The sequence below is a fragment of the Malus domestica genome, chromosome 06 (genome assembly GCF_042453785.1).
Source record: "Malus domestica chromosome 06, GDT2T_hap1".
Lineage (NCBI taxonomy): Eukaryota > Viridiplantae > Streptophyta > Magnoliopsida > Rosales > Rosaceae > Malus > Malus domestica.
This window is the reverse complement of record NC_091666.1, coordinates 7,551,926-7,579,060: the sequence shown is the minus strand read 5'-3', so window position 1 is coordinate 7,579,060 and position 27,135 is coordinate 7,551,926. Positions and strand designations below refer to the sequence as shown.

Here is a 27,135-nt window from a genome sequence, read left to right as displayed (position 1 = left end):
AGATGGAGAAGATTTCTCAAGAAGTGGAGGACTCGAAGAACCAACTTACAAATAGCAACATGTATCTAAGAGAACCAGATAGAATTTTTACTATTATGCAAACTTGCTTCTCTAGAATAGCTGCCCTGGCCGAGGATACAAAATTGTTAGATTAGGTTTCTTGTAATGAAATGAAATGAATCCTTTCTTTGTCTTTACTTTTCTCACTTCTTACTTTAAATTGAACTTTTCATGCGTCATCTATCTTTAATTTTAACCCTCTTCAATATAATGATCCTAACATCCCACAAAGTTGGATAATATCTCTTTAAAAACTTAGCATTAATTGGATGTCTTTGCAAGTTTTCCTCTAAATCTGTCAAGTAATATCCTCCCCTATCCAGTGCTTGGTGAATAACAAAAGGTACTTCCCAAATAGGACTCAATTTCCCAAAGCCTCCAACTTGAGCTCCTAAAGGTAGAATTGCATTGCATATTAACTCTCTTTCCTTGAAGGATTTAATCTTACTTTCTTGTTTTCTCCATCTTTCATGCACCAACAGTCTTTCGATTAAGGACCTGACTGCAACTACTTGGTCATTTCTTCTTTGTTGTGTCATTACTGGTGTTGGGGAGTTGGGACAATATGGGGCCTATCCCATTCTTCCTTGGTGAGGAATAATCCTTGTTCTAGAAGCTTTTATGCCATCACCTTTGTCGGGCGGCCGTTCTTATCAGCTTTTAAGCATTGGAGAATTCCAACACTGGAATTGTAAAAACTGGCTTTCGCAACATTTGCAGTGGGGAGGAATGGCCGTGACTCGACCTCCACCATTTCCCAAAATCCTGGCCCCATGGCTCATTCCTTATGGTAAACTGCTACTTGTTGATGCAAGGTGGAAGGCACAAGGAGACTCTAATGAATCCAATCTCGGCCTAGTAGAGCTCCATAAATGGAAGTGTTGTCTACCACGAAAAAGGCTTCTATGATTTGCTTGGAACCCAAGTCCACCTCTAATAACATCCCATGAGTTCTAGTGATGGCTCCAAAGAAGCTGGAAATTGTTAGATTCGTGGGGATGAGATCCTTCTCACTTTTACACATCATCTTCATTTTCTTGTACGCAACACATTGATCGCAGCTTCTCCATCAATCAAAACCCTTTTGAAAGGTACTTCATCCAGATGAGCAGTTACATAAATAGGCTTGAGATGGTTAGCTAGGGTCAATTTTGGGTGGCTGAAAACCATTATATATGTGTACACCCTATCAGGCTCTTTCTTTGTGAGTTCGGGCAAACTTGTTGTGCCCGACTCCTCTTTTCCCTCTTCTTCAACACTAACATGCGCCATCATAGGTTATGTTGCCAAGTAATCACCCTCCATTGTGGCAGGTTGATCATGCTTGGGACAAAACATGGCAAATGAAACATATGTCATGTTTACGTGGAAGTTTCTAGGTCCAGGTAAGTCCTTCTTCTTGCCCCCGATGTGGCCCATGAATTCATTTAACCAGGCATGTGCTTCTTTAGGCAACATTAACTCGGGCAGTGCTTCCTCTTAAGTTATGCCAAAGTTTGGCGCTGGTCATGAAACTTCACAAAGAGTATCAATCAACAAAGGTAAGGGTATCCCCCTCTCACGTGAGATAGTTCCAAAACATATGGGTTCTGGGCTCCATCTTGAGGTTGGCATCATCACCATATCTTCTTGAGTTTTCTTCAAGATTCTATACTTTCCTAGATAAGGGTTTTGTGGCACATGATCTCCTTCTCCCTCAGTTTTGCTACTAGCTCTTTCTACCTCCTTCTTGCTTCTCCACTGAAGTTGATTTCTTCCCACATGAGGTATTTTCTCAAACTTCACATTTTTAAAAGCTTCTAAGGAAGCAAGGACTTTTAATGAGTTCATGTGAGATTTGTGCAGCCTCTGAACTCTTCTGATCATAGAGGCTCCCATTTCTTTGACGGGTCTTCCATCATTTCCAACCACATACCATTTCCACCTGAGTCGGGCAAGATTCTTCTTCATGACTGGATTCACTACCCTTTCCCTTCTTCTGACATCTCCATCGGCATAGCTTAGCTGGGGTGGCCTTACGTCCACCTATTTTGGCACTTTGGCTTCTTTGTCTTCCACTTCTTCAGAGGCTTCATAATTTCTGAATACTTCTGACAAGCCATTTGGTTGTGAATTTCCTCCCAACCTTTGGAAAACATTTCTTGAGGTCTCTTTCTCAACTATTCACAAGATACTTTTGCAGGATTCTTTTTCTTTTTTTTCTCCTCTTTTCCCTTTCTCAGCCCACGTTAAGTTGATCATATTTATTGGGGCTTCTGGGAAGGGATCCATGTCAATCATCATATTGGCTTGTGGTTTTTCCAACAGCAACTTTCCTTTCACTATAAAGTCTTATATCCAATCCCTAAACTGGACACAGTTGGTTATGGAGTGATTGAAAGTGTAATGCAGCTTGTAGTACTTTTTTCCTCTTAACTTCTTTGGTTTTGGCATCTTTTTGGTACTGTTGGGCAAAATCACTCTTGCCCGCACCAACTCTTCATAGATCTCCGAGACCTTGGTTAAATCAAATGAATAACTCTGGTATTTAGAGGGCTTCATAGGGACAAATCCACCATCATTCATCACCACATTCTGGTCCTTGACTGGCTGGACTAACCCCTTCACTATTAAAGGTTTAAAAGGAGTAGTCATCTCTGCCACACTCATGTCCATCCTTTCTCTTCTATGGTCATCACTCTTTTCTAGCTCTGCCTCTTCAAACTTCACTTGGTGAATTGCAACTTTGCTTTTGTAGAAAGGATGAGCTTTAAATGAGTGTTTCACATGCTGTTCTTCGAGCAACAGCTTCTTATACTTCATGGCAGCAAACATTAACTCTTGCAACTCGTTGAACTGTACATAATAAAACTTCTTCCTAAAAGGCAACCTCAAGGCCTTTTGAGCAATGGATAAGAGTTGGGCATAATTAATAGGGAATTGGCACCTGATAGTAGCATATTTATGCGACTGAGTTAACTTGTTCTCATGCATTTATGTTGTTATTTCTTAGTTAATTATGTATTTTAAGCTATTTTCGTGCGTTTGTAGGTTCATAGGCCTTATAAAGCAATAAGATGCATTTTGATGCATTTTGAAGCAGTTTTGGGCTTAGAATGAATAGTACATGCATGGAGCAAGGTGGATGGACGAAATTGAAGACTAAAGAGGCTAGGAATGTGTTAAAGAGAAACAAGAATTAATGTAAAAAGGACAAAGAGCTCAGCCACAAAAGGGTGTCACTCTACCATTCACCTTTCCATCATTGCCGTGCACCACCATTGCACTCCCTTTGGATTCCTATGCCGTGCATCATCCTCCATGTTCCCTCCATTGACTCATTTGTTGCATCATTCCACTTCCTTTCCTTTGTCTACCACGTGCACAATATCCTTTCACCTCCTTGCACTCATTGATTCACCACTTACTCACCTTTCCACCCATGCCATGCATAATCACCCTTGTCCCCTTCATGCACCAGATTTCTTGCACTCATTTCATGCACCATTACACTCATTACACTTCATTACCGTGCACCACCCTTGTCTCCTTCATTATTTCTGATTTCATTCATCAATACATTGAATCATTACACTCAATTGCTGCACACTCCTTGTTCCCTTCACCCATCAGATTTCATACAACTTTTACCTCCACTACATGCACTCATTGATGCACCATCCACCACCTTTGGAATCCCATGCCGTGTATCATGACATTTGCTGCACCTTTGACTCATTTCTGCACCATTCCACCTCCCTTTCCTTTCTATACCATGTGTACAATCATTCATGTTCCCTATTTGCAACACCACTCCATTTTACCCCCCATGCTTTGCATCATCACTTCACTTTCACTTTTGAATCATTTCAACACCACTCCTTGCACTCATTGCTGCAACACCATTCCATTTTACCCCCATGTTTTGCATCATTACTTCATTTTCACCCTTGAATCATTGCACACACCACCAATTCACCTTCCTTGCCGTGCACTTCCTCTATAAAAGGAAGTGTGTGTGGCAGCCATAGTTTTTAGTTTTTGCTTGATCATTCATCCCCATTTCAATACAACCTTCATCCAAACACGTCAATTCATCTTCATATCCATTCCTCCATACAAACAAACCTTCAAACACTCACCAACACCTTGTGCCGTAGCAAAGGAAGGGAAGGAAAGTGCTTGGACGTGCTTGCTGTCCAACTTGGATCGTTGGAGCGTTTAGGTATTTTCTTTCTTTTGTTTCTAATGTTTAAATTCATGTCCTTTCATTTTGTTGTAAATATGAGTGGCTAAACCCCTCTTGGCTAGGGGTGATTTCAAAGCCATGACTATGTGTGCAATATAATTTGATAAATTCCAGTTATGAACTCTTGAATCGTGAATGCAATTGGCTTAACTATTTGATTGATAACTTATTTGTATTTGTTAATTAAGGGTCGACACTTAATTGGCATGCATAAATCCGTTGCTAGAATATAAGGAAGTTTCACATAATCGTTACAAACTTATATTCACATGTAGTGAAGGTCGCTTATAAACGATCGCGTTAAGTTCAATTCCTAGCATGAGTGACATGATGTCATAGTTGCAAGTGCTTTGTCAATGCTTATGATTTTTATTAAACGTAATGATTTTTGATTGTATCTCTATTATGATGTCATGTAGGGAACTTTTAAAGAATGTTTTGGGTTGTCGAATGATGTCATCCAATCCAATAAAACAAGGAAAATCTGAGAGTTAACTAGTGATGTCACGGTTAATTTGGGGCATTGTCTTTCATAATTCAATGAAGTAGTAACTGGAAATCGAGTTATTTGCATACATGTCATATGTGGAGAAAAAACCTCTAGCTATCCTATCCATCATATTATTTCTCACATTTGTTTTACAATCTGCCTAATTTTTCCTACTTGTTTGTTTGTTTCAACTTCATCCAAATCAAAACCCCTCTTTTAGTTTCTTGTTTCAGAGTGTTTCAAATCTGTTTTTGTTTGTGTTCTTAAGTGTTTTGATTCAAGTAAGAGTCAATTTTCGTCCAAAGTCATTCCTAGTGTCTAGTTTAAGTTTATTTGGTTGATTTAAGCTATTTTGAGTATTTTAAGTTTGCTTTGAGTCTTGTGAGTCTTGTTAAGTGTTTTTAAATTTAGGTTTATGTTTTTGAGTCAGTTTAGAGGTTATTAGCAAGCCTTCCTATCTCCGGTCCAGAACGATCCCTACTTATACTTGTACTACAATTGTCAAAAGATGGTTAAATTTGTGTTAAGATAATTTTCGCATCAAGTTTTTGCCGCCGTTGCCGGGGATTAGCAACTTTGCTAATCCCTTGTTATTTCTTTTTGTGTATTTTCATCTTTTTATGTTCCTAGTTGCTGATTTTACTTGTTTTCTTGTTTTAGGTGGTTTATGACTCGAAGTTCTCAACCTGTTCATAAGCACATCTTTGACTTTGACGACGATTTTGAACGAACTTTGAGACGAGCAAGGAATCAACAAGATCCCCAACCATCTCAACCTGCACCAGATCTTAAAGAATACAAAGTAGAAGAGCAAGAGGAGGCCACGGTAAGGACTTTTGAAGAAGTCCAAGATATGGCAGTAGATAATCGAACAATCAATGAGCTTTCCGCTTCGGGATTGGACAATGCTCTGCCTTTATGCATTCAATATCCAAGGGCGGCCCAAAACAAGACCGACGAGTTCGAATTAAAGTCCAGTTTATTGCATCATATTCCTAAGTTCCATGGGTTATCCATGGAAGATCCTAATAAACATTTGAAGGAGTTCGAGGTTATTTGTTCGAGCATGACCCCTGTGAATGTTGATGGGAGCATTTTGAAAATGAAGGCTTTTCCCTTTTCTCTCTTGGAAAAGGCTAAAGATTGGTTGTATGAGCTAGCCCCCAGAACTGTCACATTATGGGAGAGTATGAAACGGGTATTTTTAGAGAAGTTTTTCCCAACTTCTCGAGTCATTCTACTACGCAAAAGGATTAGTGGCATTCAGCAAAACCAAGATGAATCCTTTCCCACTTACTATGAGCGTTTTAAAACCTTTGTTGCTTCATGTCCACAACACCAGATGAAGGATGAGCTTCTTCTTCAATATTTCTACGAAGGGCTTCTACCAATTGAACGCCAAATGTTAGATGCCTCAGCGGGATGAGCTTTGGTGGACAAAACACCCATGGCTGCCAAGACCTTAATTGCTAACCAAGCATTGAATGCCTAACAATATGAAGGCGTTCGTCAAAGAGACAACCCATAGAAGTAACAAGTTAATGAGGTAAGTGTTATTTCCGAACTTCAAAATCAAATGGCTAATCTTACTACTCTTCTTTCACAGGTGGTTGAAAAACCAAAAGAACAAAGTGAAGTTGCTTGTGGCGTGTGCTCAATGAATGGACATCTCACGGATAAGTGGCCTCAATTGATTGAGAACGGAGGGTGGGAATCTGCCAACGCCGTGGGTTTTGGGAGTCAAAACCAACCAAGGAATGATTCGTTCTCGAATACATACAATCCAGGTTGGAGAGATCATCCAAATTTCAAATGAAAGGAGCCCCAACAAACCCAACAACAAAGTGCATTCAGACAGCAACCTCTGGGATTCTATCAAAGGCCGTATGCACCCGCACAACCCCAAACACAACCTACCCAAAATAACTCAGGTTCGTCTTTTGATAATGCTCAAGTTATTCAGTTACTAACTACGTTGGCGAAGGGTTAGGAAAATCAAGCCAAAGATATGCACAATTACGCCAAGGAAGTGCAAAATCAAGCTCGAGAGGTGACTGAATTGAAAAGACAAATGGGACAAATAGCTGAGTTCATGGGGCAATTTAGTAGAGAACCAGGTAAGTTACCTAGTTCGACGGATGTGAATCTAAATGGAGGCTTCGAATCTGCCAAAGCCATCACCTTGCGAAGTGGAAAAGAAGCTGGTCTGATCCCAGCCCATCTAAATCCAATCAAAATGAGGACGAAAAGATGCAATCTGAGGAGAAGGAACAAGGCCTGCCCTCGGCAAGGATTAAGCAATCTTTGCCGCAGCCATCTACACACCCTAATTCGACCACCAAAGGTAAGTTGGGTTCAAATTCCATGACATCTAATTCCATTCCAACCAATGCACCCTTTCCTCGCAGGTTTATGCAATAAAAAAAGGATGAGAGTGACAAAGACATCCTTGACACATTCAGAAAGGTGCAAGTCAACATTCCACTACTAGATGCAATTAAAAAGTCCCCAAGTATGCTAAGTTCCTGAATGAGCTGTGCACTACAAGGAAGAGGGCTTCGAACAAAGAGGTGGTAAAGGTAAGTGAGAATGTCTCAGCTGTGTTGCAACGAAAATTACCTCCTAAGTGCAAAAGATCTAGGCAGTTTTACAATTCCTTGTGTTATAGGAAATACTCACTTTGAATCTGCCATGTTAGATCTAGGTGCATTAATAAATGTCATGCCTTATTCAATATATGCATCTATGAACTTGGGAGAATAAAAAAATGGTGGAGTGATCATTCAACTGGCCGATAGATTTAATGCGTATCCAAAAGGTGTTTTGGAGGATGTTTTAGTGCAGGTGAATCAACTAGTCTTTCCAGCGAACTTCTACGTGCTTGAAATGGAAGACTCGAACCATTCCCCTCAATTACCAATATTACTTGGCCAACCGTTCATGAAGACTGCCCGTACAAAGATAGATGTATTCAAGGGAACATTGACCATGGAATTTGATGGGGAAGTTATTGATTTCAATATTTCCGATGCTATGAAATATCCTCATGATGGTCACTCTTGTTTCTCTATTGATGTGATTGACTCTTGGGTACAGGAATTCCTTGATGATTTGAGTGAGGATGCACTTGAAAAGACTCTCACGCAAAGCATTGGACTAAAAAACGAAGGGTTAGCACTTAGGCATGCACACAGCAACAACAAAGAACATCTTGCCGTGCCTATTCAAGAAGAATTAGTGGAGATGGTTGTTACCCTATAGTCAAATCCAAGGCATATTGGTAAGTCTCCTGACCTAATTTCAATTCCAAATTCGACTAACAAGTTGCTTCCTTCTGTAATCCAGCCCCCCTCCCTAGAGCTTAAACCATTGCCGAGCCATTTGAAATATGTTTTTTTGGGAGAACAAGAGATGTTGTCCGTCATCATCTCTTCTTCACTCACTGCACAAGAGGAGGACAAGTTGGTGAGGGTGCTTCGGGAATACAAAACTGCCATTGGGTGGACATTGGCCGATATCAAGGGAATTAGCCCTACCACTTGCATGCATCGAATACTCTTGGAAGAAGGAGCCAAACCATCTAGAAAAGCACAACGTCGGCTCAATCCACCCATGATGGACGTTGTGAAGAAGGAAATCATCAAGCTACTAGATTGTGGAGTGATTTATCCAATTTCTGATAGCCATTGGGTCTCGCCGGTCCAAGTTGTTCTTAAAAAGTCCGGAGTCACTGTGGTAAAACATGAAGATAATGAGCTTGTGCCCACCCGAATCCAAACCGGATGGAGAGTTTGTATTGACTATCAGAAGCTCAACGCTACGACAAGAAAAGATCACTTCCCGCTGCCCTTTATTGATCAAATGATGGAAAGTTAGCCGGTCATTCATTTTATTGTTTTCTTGATGGCTATTCGGGGTATAATCAGATTGTGATAGCTCCTAATGACCAAGAAAAGACTACCTTCACATGTCCTTTTGGTACCTTTGCTTATCGACGCAGCCACATTCCAAAGGTGTATGGTAGGTATTTTCTCAGAATTTGTGGAAAAGATCATTGAAGTGTTTTTGGTGACTCATTTGATGCATGCTTGAATAATCTTACTTTGATCTTACAACGATGCATCGAAACTAATCTTGTCTTGAATTGGGAAAAATGCCATTTTATGGTAAAACAAGGTATAGTTTTTGGGCATATCATATCAGAAAAAGGGATTGAGGTTGATAAATCTAAAATATATCTTGTACGTCACTTACCCTCTCCCACTTCGGTGAGGGAGGTTCGTTCTTTTCTTGGCCATGCAGGATTTTATAAGAGATTCGTCAAGGATTTCTCAAAAATCGCTCAACCCCTTTACCGTTTACTCTAAAAGGAAGTAGCCTTCAAGTTCAACAAAGAGTGTGAGACCGCTTTCAAAACCCTCAAGGACATGTTGACTTCGACCCCTATCATCATGCCACCAGATTAGAGCCTTCCATTTGAGCTGATGTGTGATGCATCCGATTATGCCATTGGTGCTTTTTTAGGCCAAAGGAGGAACAAACAGCCCCACGTCATCCACTACGCTTCCCGGACCCTAAATGATGCTCAATTGAATTATTCTACCACTGAGAAAGAACTTCTTGCAGTTGTATTTGCTTTAGATAAATTTTGTTCATACTTACTTAGCACTAAAGTGATTGTATATTCTGACCATGCAGCGTTGAAGTATCTTCTCACCAAGAAGGAGGCCAAACCAAGGCTGATTCGTTGGATGCTCCTACTTCAAGAGTTCAACATTGAAATAAGAGACAAAAAGAGGAGTGAAAACGTGGTGGCTGACCACCTCAGCCGTTTGGTGCACGAGGAGAACTCCTTACCCATTTTAGAGACCTTTCCTGACGAGCAATTGCTGTCCCTAGAGGTAAGTGAGCCCTTGTATGCTGATTTGGTCAATTATTTGGTCACAAAACAAGTTCCTAGCACTCTAGATAAATACAAACGTGATAAACTCAGAAATGATGCACGATTTTATGTGTGGGATAATCCATATTTGTGGAAGTATTGTCCTGACCAGATTATTCGTAGATGTGTGCACAATTCCTAGTTTAATTCAATTCTTGCATTTTGCCATAGTTATGCATTTAGGGGTCATTTTGGCACCCAAAGGACAGCCCTTAAGGTTTTAGAGAGTGGTTTCTATTGGCCTACATTGTTTAAGGATGCTAGAACATTTTGTATAACTTGTGATAGATGCCCAATAACAGGTACAATAGGTGCCAAAGACCAAATGCCGCAAACCCCCATCTTTAATGTGGAGATCTTTGATGTATGGGGTATGGATTTCATGGGACCCTTTTTGCCCTCATATGGTTTTACTTATATTTTGCTAGCAGTTGATTATGTGTCGAAATGGGTGGAAGCCAAAGCCACCCATACTAACGATTCTATAGTGGTGGCAGATTTTATCAAGGCTAACATCTTTTCCAGATTTGGCATGCCGAGGGTGTTCATAAGTGATGGAGGCTCCCACTTTTGCAATCGCACCATTGAGGCGCTATTTAACAAGTACAATGTGAAACATCGGGTTTCCACGCCATACCACCCTCAAACAAGTGGCCAAGCCGAAGTCTCGAATAGAGAAATCAAGCAAATCTTGGAGAAGACTGTTGGGCCAAACCGGAAGGATTGGAGCTTGCGTTTAGATGATGCACTGTGGGCATATCGCACTGCCTACAAAACACCTCTAGGGATGTCTCCATTTCGATTAATCTACGGCAAGCCGTGTCACCTACCTGTGGAACTGGAGCACAAAGCGCTGGGCTGTGAAAACATTCAATTTGGAATTAGATGCTGCTGGAATGAATAGGAAGCTCCAACTGAATGAACTTGAGGAGATACAGAAAGAAGCCTATGAGAATGCACGAATTTACAAGGAGAAAACAAAGGCGTTTCATGACAAAATGATTCGGGGAAAAACATTCTCAATTGGACAGAAAGTGCTATTATTCAATTCCCGTCTACGATTGTTCCCTGGTAAGTTATGGTCTAAGTGGATTGGGTCATTTGTTGTCACTAATATTTTTCCCCATGGTGCAGTCCAAGTTAAAAGCTTAAGGAACGGCGACGAATTCAAAGTGAACGGACATCGCCTGAAGCTATTTATGAGAGTGATGTAGGGCAGATTGTGGAAGAAATCCCACTCAGTGCCGTGGGCCCTATCCAAGCTTAGAAGGAAGTTTCGTCCGGCTGCAAGACGTTAAAGCAAGCGCTTCTTGGGAGGCAACCTATGTTTTGCGTTCCTAAAAACCTTTCCTTTTCTACAGTTTTATTTTGCCATGATTGTCATTTTTATTTGTTGCTTGTTTAATTGTTTTTTGTGTGGGTTTATTTTTGAAACATTGACTGATATGTAAGGTATTTTTACATTAAAATTCGTTGAAAATGAACAGGAGGCAGAAAAATACAAGAGGGAGCCTTCACAAAGGCTGCTTAAGAGAAGTCTCAGTAGTCGGCGGAGCCTCAGCAGTGGGCAGAGCCACAGAAGGAGGAGGTATCAGAGGTTGATCATTTGGAGCTTTACTACGCGATACAGCCTCAGAAGACGAAGGCAAATGCTATTGGAACAAACCCACAAACCTTTGATGATCAAGTAAAATCTGACCATCAGATTCCTGCATCTGGTTAATCTTCCTCTTCATGTTTGTAGCATAGTTGTGTGCAAGCCTGTGCAACTGTTTATTCTCGTGCTTGAGCCCTTTAATCTCCTGTTTGAGACTCATCACTTCAGCTGCCAATGATTCAACTTAACGGGTTCGAGGAAATAGACGTTGGGCCATATTGGACACAAAACCTGCACACTGCACACTGAGAGCTAGAGAATCCTTAACAGCCAACTCATCAGATCGTTTGGAAAGTAGTCTGTTATCTTTAGGAGTGACAAGGCTTCGGGCCACCACTACAGCGATCATATCATTCTTCATCACCGAATCCCCAACGGTAAGAGGACCAATAGGGGATATGAAGGATGGGCGCCATATGTTGTCTGGAGAGGCATTGATGCCTCTTCACCAAGGTTCAAGTCAAAACGACGGTAGGATGGGCGCCATATGTTGTCTGGAGAAGGCATGGATGCTTCTTCACCGAGGTTCAAGTCAAAACGACGGTAGGAGGGGCCAGACATTTTCAAAGGTGTTGAAGAAAGATAAGGTCGAACAAATCAGGATCTTAGAAGTGCAAGAAGGGAGTTTCTACAAGTGGAAATTCAAGTGTACTTTGAAACGAACTGCGCGCCTCTATAAAAATCATCACTTGACGGGATTTCAGAGATCGACGAGGTGAGCTCAGAAATCAAAGAAGAGAGCTAAGAAATCGAAGAGGCCAATTCAAAAATCGAAGAGGCGCTAGCTTTCTCAAAAGTTGGGCTTGCTCAGAAACCATGGGCCATCCTCTTTTCCAAATTTGTCCGGACTTGTCACATGCAACCTCTGCACTCGACGGAGCTCAGAAATTGAAGAGGAGAGCTCAAAAATCGAAGAGGCAAGCTTAGAAATTAGAGAGGCATTTGCTTTTCCAGACGTATCAGCATCTGTCACATGCACACTCAGCCTTGCGGAAATTACGGGTAATCTGTCGAAGATTTCTGGTGACGTAGAAAGCACGTGAAGTATACTGTTCAATCATCCAACGGTTGCCGACAAGAGTGAAAGAATAGTACCGGTTATTAATTTATATAAATGTCGACCTTCACCCTCCATTGCAAGGCAGACATACATAACCCTTCTTCATCTCCGAGAATGCCTTCCCAACAAAGCCTCTCAAGTCACTCAATGTTCCTTATTCCCTGGGATACCTCTGCAAACAACCCATCAAAAGCAAAAGTATTTCATATCGTGAAGGTTGAAAGAAAGAGTATCTCATGTCATGCTTTCTCCTTATCTTTCTCCTTGTCGTTGTTTTTCACCTGCAGGACAAGGAGAAAGAGAGCAATCAACCAGCACTTGGTATCAATCTTCCGATCTAGAATCGAATGCCTGGAACCCCTTCCTAATTACTTACCTAGCCTTGCTCTCGAGTACTCATTTTCAACATCTTATGCTTCCTCAAGTTACCACATATGCCTGAGGAACAGATAAGGGAAGTGAAAATGATACCTCGAAGCATGTGGAGACAATTGCTAATTCATCCTCAGCTAGGGACAAGGTGAAAGAAAGCAAATGGTCGGCACTTGGACAGATTGAACAAAGAAACAGACCAACACCTCTACCTCGTGCCTGCTTGCCGTGCAGAAGAAACAAGCAGAGAAGAATGCAGACTGCACAACCAAGGAACTCTAATATCCCTCGCTCAGAATTCCAAACCAGTTTGAGATCAAAGCTGTGGAAAGTCAACAAGATCATCTATCTCCAAAACCAGATTTGCGTTCTTAAACTTTACTTTGTCTGGTTTTTACTTTGCTATACTTGTCATGTTTATTCGTTGTTTGTTTGTTTGCTTGTTTTTGTGTGAGTTTATGCTTGAAACATTGAGGACAATGTTTGATTTAAGTGTGGGGGGGGTAACCAAGTTGTTTTGCATAAAATTCGTAGGAGTTTATCACCCATTACTTCTAGTGTTGTTCCTTGCTGTTTTTAAGTGTTTTTAAGCTGTTTTGGAGTGTTTTAGTGTGTTTTGACATAAAAATTCGAAAATCTCATAAAAATTTGAAAAATTGTTTTGAAAAACCCAAAAAGAGTTGTTTTTGTGTGTTTATTTATGTCTTAGGGTACCTTCTAACACAATGATGAGGATTTGGTTTTTAATTACATGACTGTTAAAGAGAGTTATAAACATGGATGAAATTTTGATTTACTCTTTGGTGTATGCTTGGTTGTGGTTATAATTTATGAATTCACATGCAATCATAAAGGAAAAATCAGTTTTTGTAACATGCTTGAAGGAAGGAACTCAAATGAACGCTACAACCTTGTGAGACTTGAGCCTAAACGTTTATATGGAGAGTTAATAATCTGTGCACCATTGTTTTCTAAAGTCGTTGCATGATCTCATTATTCTTTGCTTGGTTGCTACTGAGAAGACGTTTCATCATTTAGTTCCAAATACTAGAACTCATGCCTGTTTCATTCAAAGCATGCTATTGATTTGCATAACACATATTCAAGATGAAGTTGTGTAGTGACCACCAAAGCCAAATTGCCGTGCCCCTATTTCATTATGTGTTTAAGTTTAACCCCGTTGAACCTTGTTAAGCCTATGTTCTTTGTTAACCCACACTATCCTTACCTAGCCTAGTTTTAGGACCATCCATACCCTTATTCTTGAAGCATAGTAAAGCATGACTTAAAATGAACTCCTTTTTTTATCAATGTATTGCAGAAACCAAATGTGGGGGAAGTGATTCTTGTGTGTGTGTGTGTGTGTGTGTGTGCGCCAATGTCCTTAATAAGGCACGGGTAGAAAAATAAAATAAAAAATAAAAAAATAAAAAGAATTCAAAAAAAGTATGAAAAAGAGCTCTAAAGTGTTGTTTGTTAAAGAAAGGGTTCAAAACATTGAATTCGGCCCTAAGTGTTGCATGAATCTTTCCCTTGCATTTAAAAGTTGATTCTGCATTCTAAAGTGATTTCCAAGTGTCTATTTCATTGCTTTGCTTGCTATCGCTTTAAGAACGTTTGTTATCCCTATCCTTTCTTTGTTAGCCATTACCCCCAAGCCCTGTTACAACCCTTGACTTCAATCTTGAGTGTTGTGTGCTTCAATTTGTGGAGTTCGAAATTGGTATGAGCATATGGTGTCACTGGTTCTCGCATCTAAGTAGTAGCATTCCATTCATGAGATCATATCTAAACATGCTTAATAACTCCAGAAAATTGCTTTCTTTGTTATAACATATGTGAGTCCTAGTCTTTCATGTTTAAATCAATCTTCTCACATATACTAGTGTATGGTGTGTAGTCAGAAAATGTGTTTGAAAATAGAGAGTATCTTGTAAGGAATTGAGCAAATTCTCTAAGGCATGTTACTACATTCAAAACATTGTTTTAATTGGTTAATTGTGAACTAGTAAGTGGTGATTGTGATTAAGTATGTGCTCAAGTGTAAAGATGACCAAAATCTGTGGGAATGATGATTTTTAACATGTCATGTTTCATTAAAAATCCCTGAGGCAAATATTGGAAGATCTAGGTTGTGTTTTGTTTGTTTCATTTGTTTTGTTTTGCTCGAGGACTAGCAAAAGTTAAGTGTGAAGGAATTTGATAGGAGCATATTTATGCGACTGAGTTAGCTTGTTCTCATGCATTTATGTTGTTATTTCTTAGTTAATTATGTATTTTAAGCTATTTTCGTGTGTTTGTAGATCCATAGGCCTTATAAAGCAATAAGATGTATTTTGGTGCATTTTGGAGCAGTTTTGGGCTTGGAATGAATAGCACATGCATGGAGCAAGGTGGATGGACGAAATTGAAGACTAAAGAGGCTAGGAATGTGTTAAAGAGAAACAAGAATTAATGTAAAAAGGACAAAAAGCTCAGCCACAAAAAGGTGTCACTCCACCATTCACCTTTCCATCATTGTCGTGCACCACCATTGCACTCCCTTTGGATTCCTATGCCGTGCATCATCATCCATGTTCCCTCCATTGACTAATTTGTTGCATCATTCCACTTCCTTTCCTTTGTCTACCACGTGCACAATATCCTTTCACCTCCTTGCACTCATTGATTCACCACTTACTCACCTTTCCACCCATGCCATGCATAATCACCCTTATCCCCTTCATGCACCAGATTTCTCTCACTCATTTCATGCACCATTACACTCATTACACTTCATTGTCGTGCACCACCCTTGTCTCCTTCATTATTTCGTATTTCATGCATCAATACATTGAATCATTACACTCAATTGCTGCACACTCCTTGTTCCCTTCACCCATCAGATTTCATACAACTTTTACCTCCACTACATGCACTCATGATGCACCATCCACCGCCTTTGGAATCCCATGCCATGCATCATGACATTTGCTGCACCTTTGACTCATTTCTGCACCATTCCATCTTCCTTTCCTTTCTATACCATGTGCACAATCATTCATGTTCCCTAGCTGCAACACCACTCCATTTTATCCCCCATGCTTTGCATCATCACTTCACTTTCACCTTTGAATCATTTCAACACCACTCCTTACACTTATTGCTGCAACACCACTCCATTTTACCCCTCATGCTTTGCATCATTACTTCATTTTCACCCTTGAATCATTGCACACACCACCAATTCACCTTCCTTGCCGTGCACTTCCTCTATAAAAGGAAATGTGTGTGGCAACCATAGTTTTTGCTTGATCATTCATCCCCATTTCAATACAACCTTCATCCAAACACATCAATTCATCTTCACATTCATTCCTCCATACAAACAAACCTTCAAACACTCACCAACACCTTGTGCCGTAGCAAAGGAAGGGAAGGAAAGTGCTTGGACGTGCTTGCTGTCCAACTTGGATCGTTTGAGTGTTTAGGTGTTTTCTTTCTTTTGTTTCTAATGTTTAAATTCATTTCCTTTTGTTTTGTTGTAAATATGAGTGGCTAAACCCCTCTTGGCTAGGGGTGATTTCAAAGCAATGACTATGTGTGCAATATAATTTGATAAATTCCAGTTATGAACTCTTGAATCGTGAATGCAATTGGCTTAACTATTTGATTGATAACTTATTTGTATTTGTTAATTAAGGGTCGATACTTAATTGGCATGCATAAATCCGTTGCTAGAATATAAGGAAGTTTCACATAATCGTTACAAACTTATATTCACATGTAGTGAAGGTTGCTTATAAACGATCGCATTAAGTTCAATTCCTATCATAAGTGACATGATGTCATAGTTGCAAGTGCTTTGTCAATGCTTATGATTTTCATTAAACATAATGATCTTTGATTGTATCTCTATTATGATGTCATATAGGGAACTTTTGAAGAATGTTTTGGGTTGTCGAATGATGTCATCCAATCCAATAAAACAAGGAAAATCTGAGAGTTAACTAGTGATGTCACGGTTAATTTAGGGCATTGTCATTCATAATTCAATGAAGTAGTAACTGGAAATCGAGTTATTTGCATACATGTCATGTGTGGAGAAAAAACCTCCAGCTATCCCATCCATCATATTATTTCTCACATTTGTTTTACAATTTGTCTAATTTTTCATACTTGTTTGTTTGTTTCAACTTCATCCAAATCAAAACCCCCCTTTTAGTTTCTTGTTTCAAAGTGTTTCAATCTGTTTTTGTTTGTGTTCTTAAGTGTTTTGATTCAAGTAAGAGTCAATTTTCGTCCAAAGTCATTCCTAGTGTCCAGTTTAAGTTTATTTGGTTGTTTTAAGCTATTTTGAGTATTTTAAGTTTGCTTTGAGTCTTGTGAGTCCTGTTAAGTGTTTTTAAATTTAGTTTTATGTTTTTGAGTCAGTTTAGAGGTTATTAGCAAGCCCTCCTAATCCCCGGTCCAAAACGATCCCTACTTATACTTGTACTAAAATTGTCAAAAGAGGGTTAAATTTGTGTGTTAAGATAATTTTCGCATCAGCACCTCATCATTGTCCTTCTGAACCTCATCATAAAGTCTTATGTGGACTCATGTTCGTATTGCTTCACCTACACCAGGTCACTGATAGACATCTCGTGCTCCATCCTATATAACTGTTCATGGAAGGCCATCTCCATTTGCCCCAAGTTAGCAATGGAATTGGGGGGTAACAGAGAATACCATTGAGATGTTAGGCCAACCAATGAGTTCCCAAACAATCTTAACTTATAATTAGGATTGTCCTCAAATGTCACGCAATGGTTAGAGAACATGAAGATGTGATCTCTAGAAGATATATTGCCATCTTCCCCACTAAAAGTGGGAAATGCGGGCATCTTAAAGTTGAGTGGAAACGGATTTTGCTCATCAATGTACTCCAGGTATAGTTTTTGGTAGGTGATCCTAAACAGTGGGTGAGCTTGGGGTTGAGCATTCTGGGCCACCATCCTTCTTAACTCAGCTAACTTATCTATGAGCTGCTGGTTAGTCGCATTGTTGTTTGGGGTATGTGGGGCTTCCCACTTCGGGCTGCGATCATTGCCTGAGAAAATCTCCTTCCTTGGTTCGGGCTTCCTCCATTTGGCATCTCCTTCCTTACTGGCCAATGGTTGAGGACCTGTAAAGAGGAGGCTTGTCTGCCTTGGTAGGCTCGCCTTTTCTACAGAGGAATAACTGGTTCTTTCTCAGGGCTCTCTTCCCTCATGATTTCCCTGGCATAACCATTTTTTGGAGTAGAGAACTCTAGATCTAATCTTCTTTGCAGACTTCATGTTAAAGAATAGAGTTTGTTTACTACTCCTCTAGTCTCCAGAGTGATACTCTCCATAATTTTCAATACTTGCATCATAGTGGCTTGCAAGTCTTCATTGGTCACCTTCCCTCTTGACTTCTCAGATGAGCTCAGGCGTTTTAGAATAGATGGTCTTTGGAGGGAAGGAAAATCCTCTGGTGATTTGTCATGCTTAGTTTTGGTAAACAGTGGGGTGGCCTGTATTCTGTGTTCCACCTCAAGGTTTTGTCCTTCCTTCTTGTTCTTGGCATACAAGACTATGAATATCCCACCGGGCGTGCCAAAACTATGTAGGTATGCAAAGATTTCCGTGGGGAAAGGTCATCGGCACCTCAGCACAACTCCCCAAAAGATTGACACTTTGGATGTGCAGTCGAGCTCTTGCTTGTTGATGTGCTACAAGAAGAGGATAAAGTTTCTGAAAGGTGCCTTTGTCGAGCCTTTGGTGTAGGCCTTGAGGATCGCAATCAAAACTAACTAAGTGCTAGGCGTGCCATTGCTATCTCAGTATAACAGATGTAGAACAAGTGTGTTTTAGTCGATTACTTGCACCCCAAGTTACTCGAACTTCTTGTTATCAAAGGATTGTCATGGATGGGTCCACATTAAGTTCTTTTTCTTGCCTTGTGACGAAGGACTTTTGGTTCAAAGTCTTGTATGTTCGAATAAAGGGAGTCCAGATCCCCTTTAAGTCATTTAGTCGTTTGCTTGGTTCTTAATTGATTTTAATGATAACATATCCATTAAACTAACTAGATCCAGATGCAAATGAGACTCTTAAAGTAGGAAAACAAGTGAATATGACTTGAATACATACTGGAGAATGCATTACGTAATAGATCTAGAAATGTTAGTACAAACACAAGGAAGTCGGGCAAGATTTCACCTTGTCTATTAAGGTTGAACCTCTTGCAGCCAGTTCTCTTTGAGTTTACAGAGGTTTGTATGCTGGAAAGGGATGAATGGTAAACAAGTTTACACGAGGGAATCGATACTACACCACTAAGGGAGGTAGCATAGCTTTTAAACTAGAGAAAGATAGGCTTTCTAAGGAGATATAAACAAGAGATAGCTTGTTGCTAAAAAGATCTGAGATCTGGGCTGATTACAGCTTTTGGATACAAATCTGGCTTGAAAGCAGAGTTTGTATGCTTGTTTATTTGATTGGTTGAGTGTCATTGTCTATGGGGCCTCTTCCTCCTTTTATAGACCAATTAGCCCGACTGTTGTGACCTTGCTCTTGCCCGAAAGCATTTGGAGGGTAGGGACTCATCATCATTTTACTTGTATTGCCACTAAAAAATATTTTTTGGCTGATTGTGAGTTAGTCTCCATCACTTAACATTTAAATCATAGACACATTATCTATGCATTAATGGGAAGGCGCCAATTTATCTCTGGGCTTGGTGCTGGGCATCAGGCAAGTCTTCTTTTAATTTGCATCTATAGACTTCCTCACACTTGCAACTCAATGTTCAAATATTAACCCAAACACTTGTATCTCATCTGGTGCTCCATTCTCTTTCTTTCTCTCTTTCAGAAATATTGTCCGGTTAAAAGACACAAGTCTACAAACCTTCAAGCTGCATTTTTTGTCTCACCAGGATGTGGACTTACTGTAGCACACTTCAACTTTCCCTTCTCTACAAAACAACCAATGTCCAATAAAATATAGAATTTATTCGACTTCAACTGATACATAATAAACAAAAGTGAATTGTTTGTGATTATTTCCAGCTAAACACTCCCAGAAAAGAAAATTGAATGATTATGATTTAAAGTGGTACCTGCTGCGCTAATCCTCCCAACTCGATGCAAAGAGTTGGCAAGGGCTAACTTTCCAACATTAGGAATTCCAACTAGCAATATTGTTGTAGTATGACAGTTATCAGCTCTCTTCAGTTTTCTTACTTGAGCTTTCAAAAAGTTCAACTGTAAGAAGTAAACCGTCCTCAGTATCCAGCAAACTGTAAAAGCAATATGGGCAACAAATTAAGAACCAAAAGAGCATATCGTTCTGCTTTGTGCATGGATATCCTTGGAAAAACCTATAAATGTTTCATTTATATGTACTTTTCACACATAGGCCAATTCTCCTTCATCTGCTAGGCTACTCCTACGTTTTGGCACCAGCAAATATTTTTCAAACATTTATACTTTGGCAAACCACAATTCATAATTTTTCAGAAAACGTTAATAACCTGATGGTGTTGAGGAATTTATGGTTTGACTGCTGCAGCTTCTTTTTATGGGACATGCGCAGCAGCAGCAGCAACCACCCTTTGCTATTACTTCTGCTGCTTCATCATTCCTTTGTCTTGTATTGCATTCTTCTTCTTTTTTTCTTTTCTTCTTTTTTTTTTTTTTTTTTTTGTGTTTTTTTTAGAGATAAACAAAAAAGAGTAAATTGTAACAATAATCTCTTAACTTTGACTCAATTTGAGCAATGGTCCCTCAACTAAACATTCACTATCATTGGTCCCTCAACTCATCAAAACATGCAACTATGGTCCATCAACTAAAAATTCATTACCATTGGTCCCTCAACTTTGATCTCACTGGAGAAATGATCCTCCAATTTTAACCCAATTGTAACAATGGTCCTTCCAACATAACTCATTTTGATAAAATTTCAACGACGTTGACGAAAATGACCATACCTATATGTTTTGATGAGTTGAGGGACCTCAATTGTAGCAATGGTCCTTCCAACATAACTTATTTTGACAAAATTTTAACGAAGTTGATGAAAATGATCATAGCTACACATTTTGATGAGTTGAGGGATCAATGGTAATGGATTTTTAGTTGAAAGATCATTGTTCCAATTTGATTAAAATTGAGGGACCATTATTACAATTTACTCAACAAAAAAAAGAAATGCTTTGTCTGATTGAATTTAGAGAATAGTGCGTCCGTTTCAAGATATTTAATTTTCAAATAAATAGTTTTCATTTCATGAAAGTAGATTTGTTTGAAATTACCATTAACTAAAGAAGTGTAGAGAAATTTGAAAGAAAATTACCGAAGACAAAAGTTTGTAGTTTTTTTTTCTTTTTCTTTTCATTTTAAGTCAGAATAAATTGCAGCAGCTCATTTTTAGTTTGTAGCGTAAGTCTGTAGTTTTTTTGGGTAGAAAATGTATAGTTTGATCAATGACGAGTTGGACCAACGGCATATATGTAGTTTTGTTGAAAATATACAAACTGATTTTGCAAAAATGGTCAAAGAAAGATTGGACTGCATGTAGTTTTGTTGAAAATATACAAACCATTTTACTAAAATTATACAAAATGATTCTATTAAAAAATTACAGACAACTAATTCTACATATATTTGAAACTAATTCTGTAAAAAAAATGTCGAAGACGGGTTAAACTGATTCTGCAAAAAAAGGGTCAATGACAGTTTGAACAAATTCTGCAAAAATGGTCGATGACGGGTATAACTGATTTTGCAAAAATAGTCGATGACGGGTTGAACTGATTCTGCCAAAATGGTCATGAACTGGTTGAACTGATTCTGCAAAAGTGATGCAATAATGGTCGATGACGGGTTTAACTGATTCTACAAAAATGGTCGAAGACGGGTTGAATTGATTATGCAAAAATGGTTGATGACTGAACTGTTCTGCAAAAATAGTCGAAGACTGATTAAACTGATTCTGCAAAAATGATTGAGAACAAGTTGAACTGATTCTGCAAAAGTGGTCGAAGACTGATTGAACTGATTGTGCAAAAATGTCGATGACGGGTTGAACTGATTCTGCAACAATGGTCAAAGACGAGTTGAACTAATCTTGCAAAAATGGTGGAGAAATGGTTGAACTGATTCTGCAAAAATGACCAAAGACAGGTTGAACTGATTTTGCAAAAATGGTCTATGACGGGTTGAACTGATTCTAGTAATAAGTGATACAAATTGATTCTACATATAGTTTCAAAACTAATTATGCATAAATAGATGGGTTGAGCTTATGACACATATTAATTTTGTTGGAGTTGTTAAGGTTGGGTTCTATTAATAACCTAAAGCCTTAACAATATGGCTGGCATTTTAAAACATTGTTTCCATGTTTTTGGACTGGGCTTTAGTTGTTTTTATATTTTTGTTTCTCCTTGAAATGTTTAAAAACTAGTGTAGTTCTTTGAAATATAATGAAATTTTTTGTCTCTATATATAAAGCTCTCGAGGAATATTAATGAAAATGACTTCAAATCTTTGCATTTTAATAAAAAAAAACCATCATTTAACTTTATTTAAGATAAGGAACAAAATAATAACAAAAAAATACATAAAAAACACGTTGGTGCGCATACACCCCACCCCCATTTCCACTTTGTTTTCTCCCCATTGTCAACTATCATTAAGACATTATTATTATTATTTATTTGTTGCTTGGAATAAGAGAAATACTTCAAATTGAATTACATTTTCCTAATTTTATTTTTGTGGTTTTGTTTCCTAACAGTAGTCAAGATGATGAGAGATTTTTCAATGTGCTCGGAACATAGAGTGATACACCACTTAATGTGCTCGGAACATAGAGTGATACACCACTTCTCTACACGAGTGGTGGGATTCTTTCGTTAAAACTGCCTCAAATCACTTATAAGTTCGTCCTTGTTAACTGATGCAGCGTAGTCATCTTCACCTTCTTCATCTTTGCCACAGCTAGTATACAAGACCGAATCGTCTTGCTAGAAAGGTTTTATATACTCATCACTATCCCATCCAGGTGTAATGTCTTTGAAATTGACTGTTTCATGCAAATGATTCTGTAGATCTTGGTTGGACTGACAAGTCAGCCCGCAACTCCGACATCTGTTTTCCGCAACCTGGAAACAAATAGAATCAGCAGAAAATACGAAAGATATAAACTTCAAAATTACAGGATGAATGAAACACTTAGCTCTGCACATTAACATTCAAAATCCCAACAACCGAAAAAACAAAAAAGGCACACCAAATACCAACAAGCAAAGGAAAAATGAATAAACTTTTTAAAGGACCAAGAATTCATTTCATACATCAATACAAATGCAGACAACTACTACAAGTTGACTTGGGCATTTCGTGTTTTGCCGAGCGTAAGGATTCAAAGATTGCTCTTTTTAACCCATTTTTCATTCATATCCTAACGCCAACCAAAACAATGAAAATGATTTCACATTAGATAAACAATCAAACTTCCATTTTCGACTTCTTAGCATTGCAGCCAAAGATACTACCCGGAAAAACCGAATTCTTCAAACTTCACTTACTCAAACAAGTCAAACCCGAAAGCGAAAGAAGCATTCAAACAACGCTAATCCAATCCAATTACAACATTCTATCTCAAAAAAATTCAATTTTTATTTTCATTCCCTTTGTTTGTCTGTCAGCTCAATGACTGACCTGAGAGTGAACGAAGTTAATGAGCTTGAAGGAGCCGTAGAAATTCAGACCCAGCGCTTTCCGAACGGCCTGAAAGTCAAAACAGTGGGTCGAAGTGCAGTGGTCGAAGAGGTCGTCGCACGAGCTGTACCTGGAGTCGCAGAACAAGCACAACAAGTCTAAGCCCTCTTCTTCTTCTTTTGGTTCTGCATTCCAATCGTTCCAGTCTTGGAGCTCTTCGGATTCTTCATCGTGGTCGTCTGTGAAAGTGGGTTCGTATTCGGAGCCGTTCTTCGCCACGAGTAATCTGATTTTCCCTCTTGTATCAGCCTTCCGATCCTGGTTTATCATTGGTATCAGCCTTCCGATCCTGGTTTTCCCTCTTGTATGCCCCGCCACACTGCCAATTCCAAGTACGCCGCCATGGACTCTCGCATGGATGCCGTGGAAGCTACTCTCGCTGATTTGCCTCAGATGCTTCAGGCGGCTATTTCCTCCAACAATGCTTCCTTAACGGCGTCGTGGGATCTGAAACTTCAAGCCTTCTTCGAGCAATTTCGCCGTGAACAAGTTTTTACTGGTGGAGGTGGCCAAACTTAAGATCCGAAGTCGCCCGCCGCTTTTTCTGTTCATCCTTCACCGCTCTTCCATGATGATGTGGATCTTCGGAGTATTGCGACCCCTCGCCCTCCCCGTCGTGATGGTGGTGAGTGTGGCGACTTGACTTCTCGTCCTCCTTGGCAACCTCGCCTGGATTTTCCTCGTTTCAGTGAGGGCAACGATCCTCTGGCTTGGATCTATAAGGCTGACCAATACTTTTCCTACTACGCCATTCCTGAGCATCTGAAGGTGGTTACAGTTTCCTTCCACTTGGATGGTGAACCATTACAGTGGTTTCGCTGGCGCCAATGTTTGCAATCCACACCCTCTTGGTCAGAGTTCACCACCGCCTTTTGTCAGAAGTTCGGTCCTCCTGAATTTGAAGATAGCATGGAGTCTCTTTTCAAACTTCGCCAATCAGGAACTTTGAAGGATTACATTCTTGATTTCCGTAAGCTTGCCACTCGATCTAGTGATGTTGGTCCTACCCTGCTCAAAAGCTGTTTCTTAGGAGGGTTAAAGCGTGAATTACAGTATGATGTTAAGTTGTTGCGCCCCTCTACGGTGCATGATGCAATTTCTATTGCTCTTCAAGTTAATGCTAAAGTGAATGCCCTGAAATCCTCCTTCCCTCGAGCTGCTAATACTTTGAAACCACCACCTACCTTACTACCCCAACTTCCTACACCTCCACTTCGCCACATTCCAATTCCTTATAAGACACTCACACCGGCTGAGGTTCAGCGCAAGAAGGAACGAGGTGAATGTTGGTTCTGTACAGAGAAATGGAGTCGTGATCACAAATGCCCCCATAAACAACTGTTGATGTTGGATGTTATGGATGATGAGTTAGGGGCTGACCAGGGCGACACTGCGGTAATTCCAGAACTGTTGCACATGGAGTTGAGTGAATGTGCATTATATGGCACCCCTGCCAATCGATCTGTGCAAACAATGAAAGTGGAGGGTCTTGTGCGAAACCAAACAGTGCGCATTTTGTTTGATTCTGGCAGTACTCACAATTTCTTAGACTTTCGATTAGCCAAGAAATGGGGTTGGGTGGCTGCTGGCACTCCTGCCTTTGAAGTGATGATTGCTAATGGTGGAACAATTAAGGGCAGTGGTTGTTTTAAGGATGTCCCTCTGTCCTTGGGAGGTTATAACTGTTCCATTGAGCTATTCTCTTTGCCTCTTGGAGGTTGTGACATGGTTTGGGGGTCCATTGGTTATCCACTATCAGTCATGTGCCCTGGGATTTTCACTACTTGACTATGGAATTCAGCAAAGGGGGATACACATATCGGTTGCATCACAGTATTCCTCATACGCCTTTAGTGCAAGAGATTTCTGTGCATCAACTTGATAAGGAATCGTATGACTCCAATCTGGGGGTGTTATTGTATTCCATGGCTCAGGACAAATTAGAAGCATCTGACCTTACTCATTTTCAGTTACAGCAACTGCATGAGGTTTTGGGCCAATTTGAGGCAGTCTTTGCGGTGCCTACTGCCTTACCACCCCCTCGCGACCATGATCATCAAATCCCATTGATTCCTGGTGCAAAACCTCCTAACATAAGACCCTATCACTATGGACCGGTTCAAAAATTTGAAATCGAGAAAGCAGTGCAAGAACTCTTGGATGCCGGATTCATCAGGCCTAGTCACAGCCCTTTTTCATTTCCAGTTCTTTTAGTAAGGAAGAAAGAGGGTACCTGGAGGATGTGCATGGATTACAGGGAATTGAACGCCATTACTGTGAAAGATCGGTATCCCATTCCACTAATTGATAACCTGCTGGATGAATTATTTGGGGCACAATATTTTACTAAGCTGGATTTAAGGTCTGGCTATCATCAAATTCGTATGCACCCATTAGATATAGAGAAAACAGCATTTCGCACTCATGCATGCCACTATGAATTTCTGGTTATGCCTTTCGGCCTAACCAATGCCCCTGCTACCTTCCAAAACCTCATGAATGATCTTTTTAAGCCTTTCCTCAGGAGGTTTATCTTGGTTTTCTTCGATGATATTTTAATCTATAGCACGACATGGGAGGATCATTTGCTTCATTTGCAAGAGACCTTTGCTGTTTTGCAACGGAATCAATTATATGTGAAGAAAAAGAAGTGTGCTTTTGGTCAGAGCACTGTGGAATACTTGGGCCACATTGTCTCACGGGAAGGAGTATCTGCAGACCCTACCAAGCTTCATACTATACTTGAGTGGCCCGTTCCTACTACTGTGAAACAGTTAAGAGGGTTCTTGAGGTTAACTGGCTATTATCGCAAGTTTGTGCCAGGATACGGAAGGATTTGCCAGCCTTTATACCAACTCACTAAGAAAGGCAGCTTTGTATGGTCACCTTCAGCTAATGAGGCTTTTGAGCACTTAAAAACAGTCATGGCATCACCACAGGTCTTGGCCCTTCCTGATTTTTCGAAGACATTTGAGTTGGACTGTGATGCTTCAGGAAACGGGATAGGCGCTGTGTTGCAACAAGAAAGGAGACATGTGGCTTTCGCTAGCCAAGCCTTGGGACCAAAGAACCAAGCCCTTTCGACCTACGAGAGGGAGCTCATTGCTATAGTATATGCAATTAAAAAGTGGCAGAACTACCTGCAGGGTAGACACTTCATCATTAAGACTGATCACAACAGCCTTAAATATTTTCTGCATCATAGAGCCAACACTGCTTTCCAGCAAAAGTGGGTTTCCAAGTTGCTTGGTTATGACTACGAGATTCAGTACAAACACGGCAAGGAAAATGTGGTGGCTGATGCCTTATCAAAAATTTTCACGCACAAGGATAGCTCAGATGTACCTGTGGAAGTGTCAATTAAAATGTTGGAATGCAGGGCTATCACCTATCCCTATTTTGGGTGGTTAGATGAATTAAGAAGAGAGTTGGAGCTTGATCCTTGGATTAAGAATAAATCACAGGAAGTGGCTCACTTTTTGGCCGACCCTTTGACGGGTGCCAGTTCTAAGTTTAGCCATTTTCACTGGGATAATGGATTCTTGAAGT

General features: G+C 39.9%; 1 protein-coding gene across 1 annotated transcript; it reads right to left on the bottom strand.

Moving 5' to 3' along the window:
• Window positions 1–22,700: 22,700 nt before the first annotated feature.
• Window positions 22,701–23,969, bottom strand: LOC139196995 (probable protein arginine N-methyltransferase 3). Its single transcript, XM_070823428.1, has 2 exons — window positions 23,527–23,969; window positions 22,701–22,967 (listed from the first exon to the last, which is right to left on the bottom strand). The coding sequence occupies exons 1-2, from the start codon at window positions 23,854–23,856 to the stop codon at window positions 22,830–22,832; spliced, it is 468 nt and encodes a 155-aa protein (XP_070679529.1). The 5' UTR covers window positions 23,857–23,969; the 3' UTR covers window positions 22,701–22,829.
• Window positions 23,970–27,135: the final 3,166 nt, after the last annotated feature.

Bases quoted from the DNA above. Each gene is read 5' to 3' on its own strand.
- LOC139196995 (XM_070823428.1), bottom strand. From the start codon at position 23,856: ATGATAAACCAGGATCGGAAGGCTGATACAAGAGGGAAAATCAGATTA. The intron at 22,968-23,526 runs GTCAGTCATTGA...ATTTGTTTCCAG, and splicing joins TTAACTTCGTTCACTCTCAG to GTTGCGGAAAACAGATGTCG.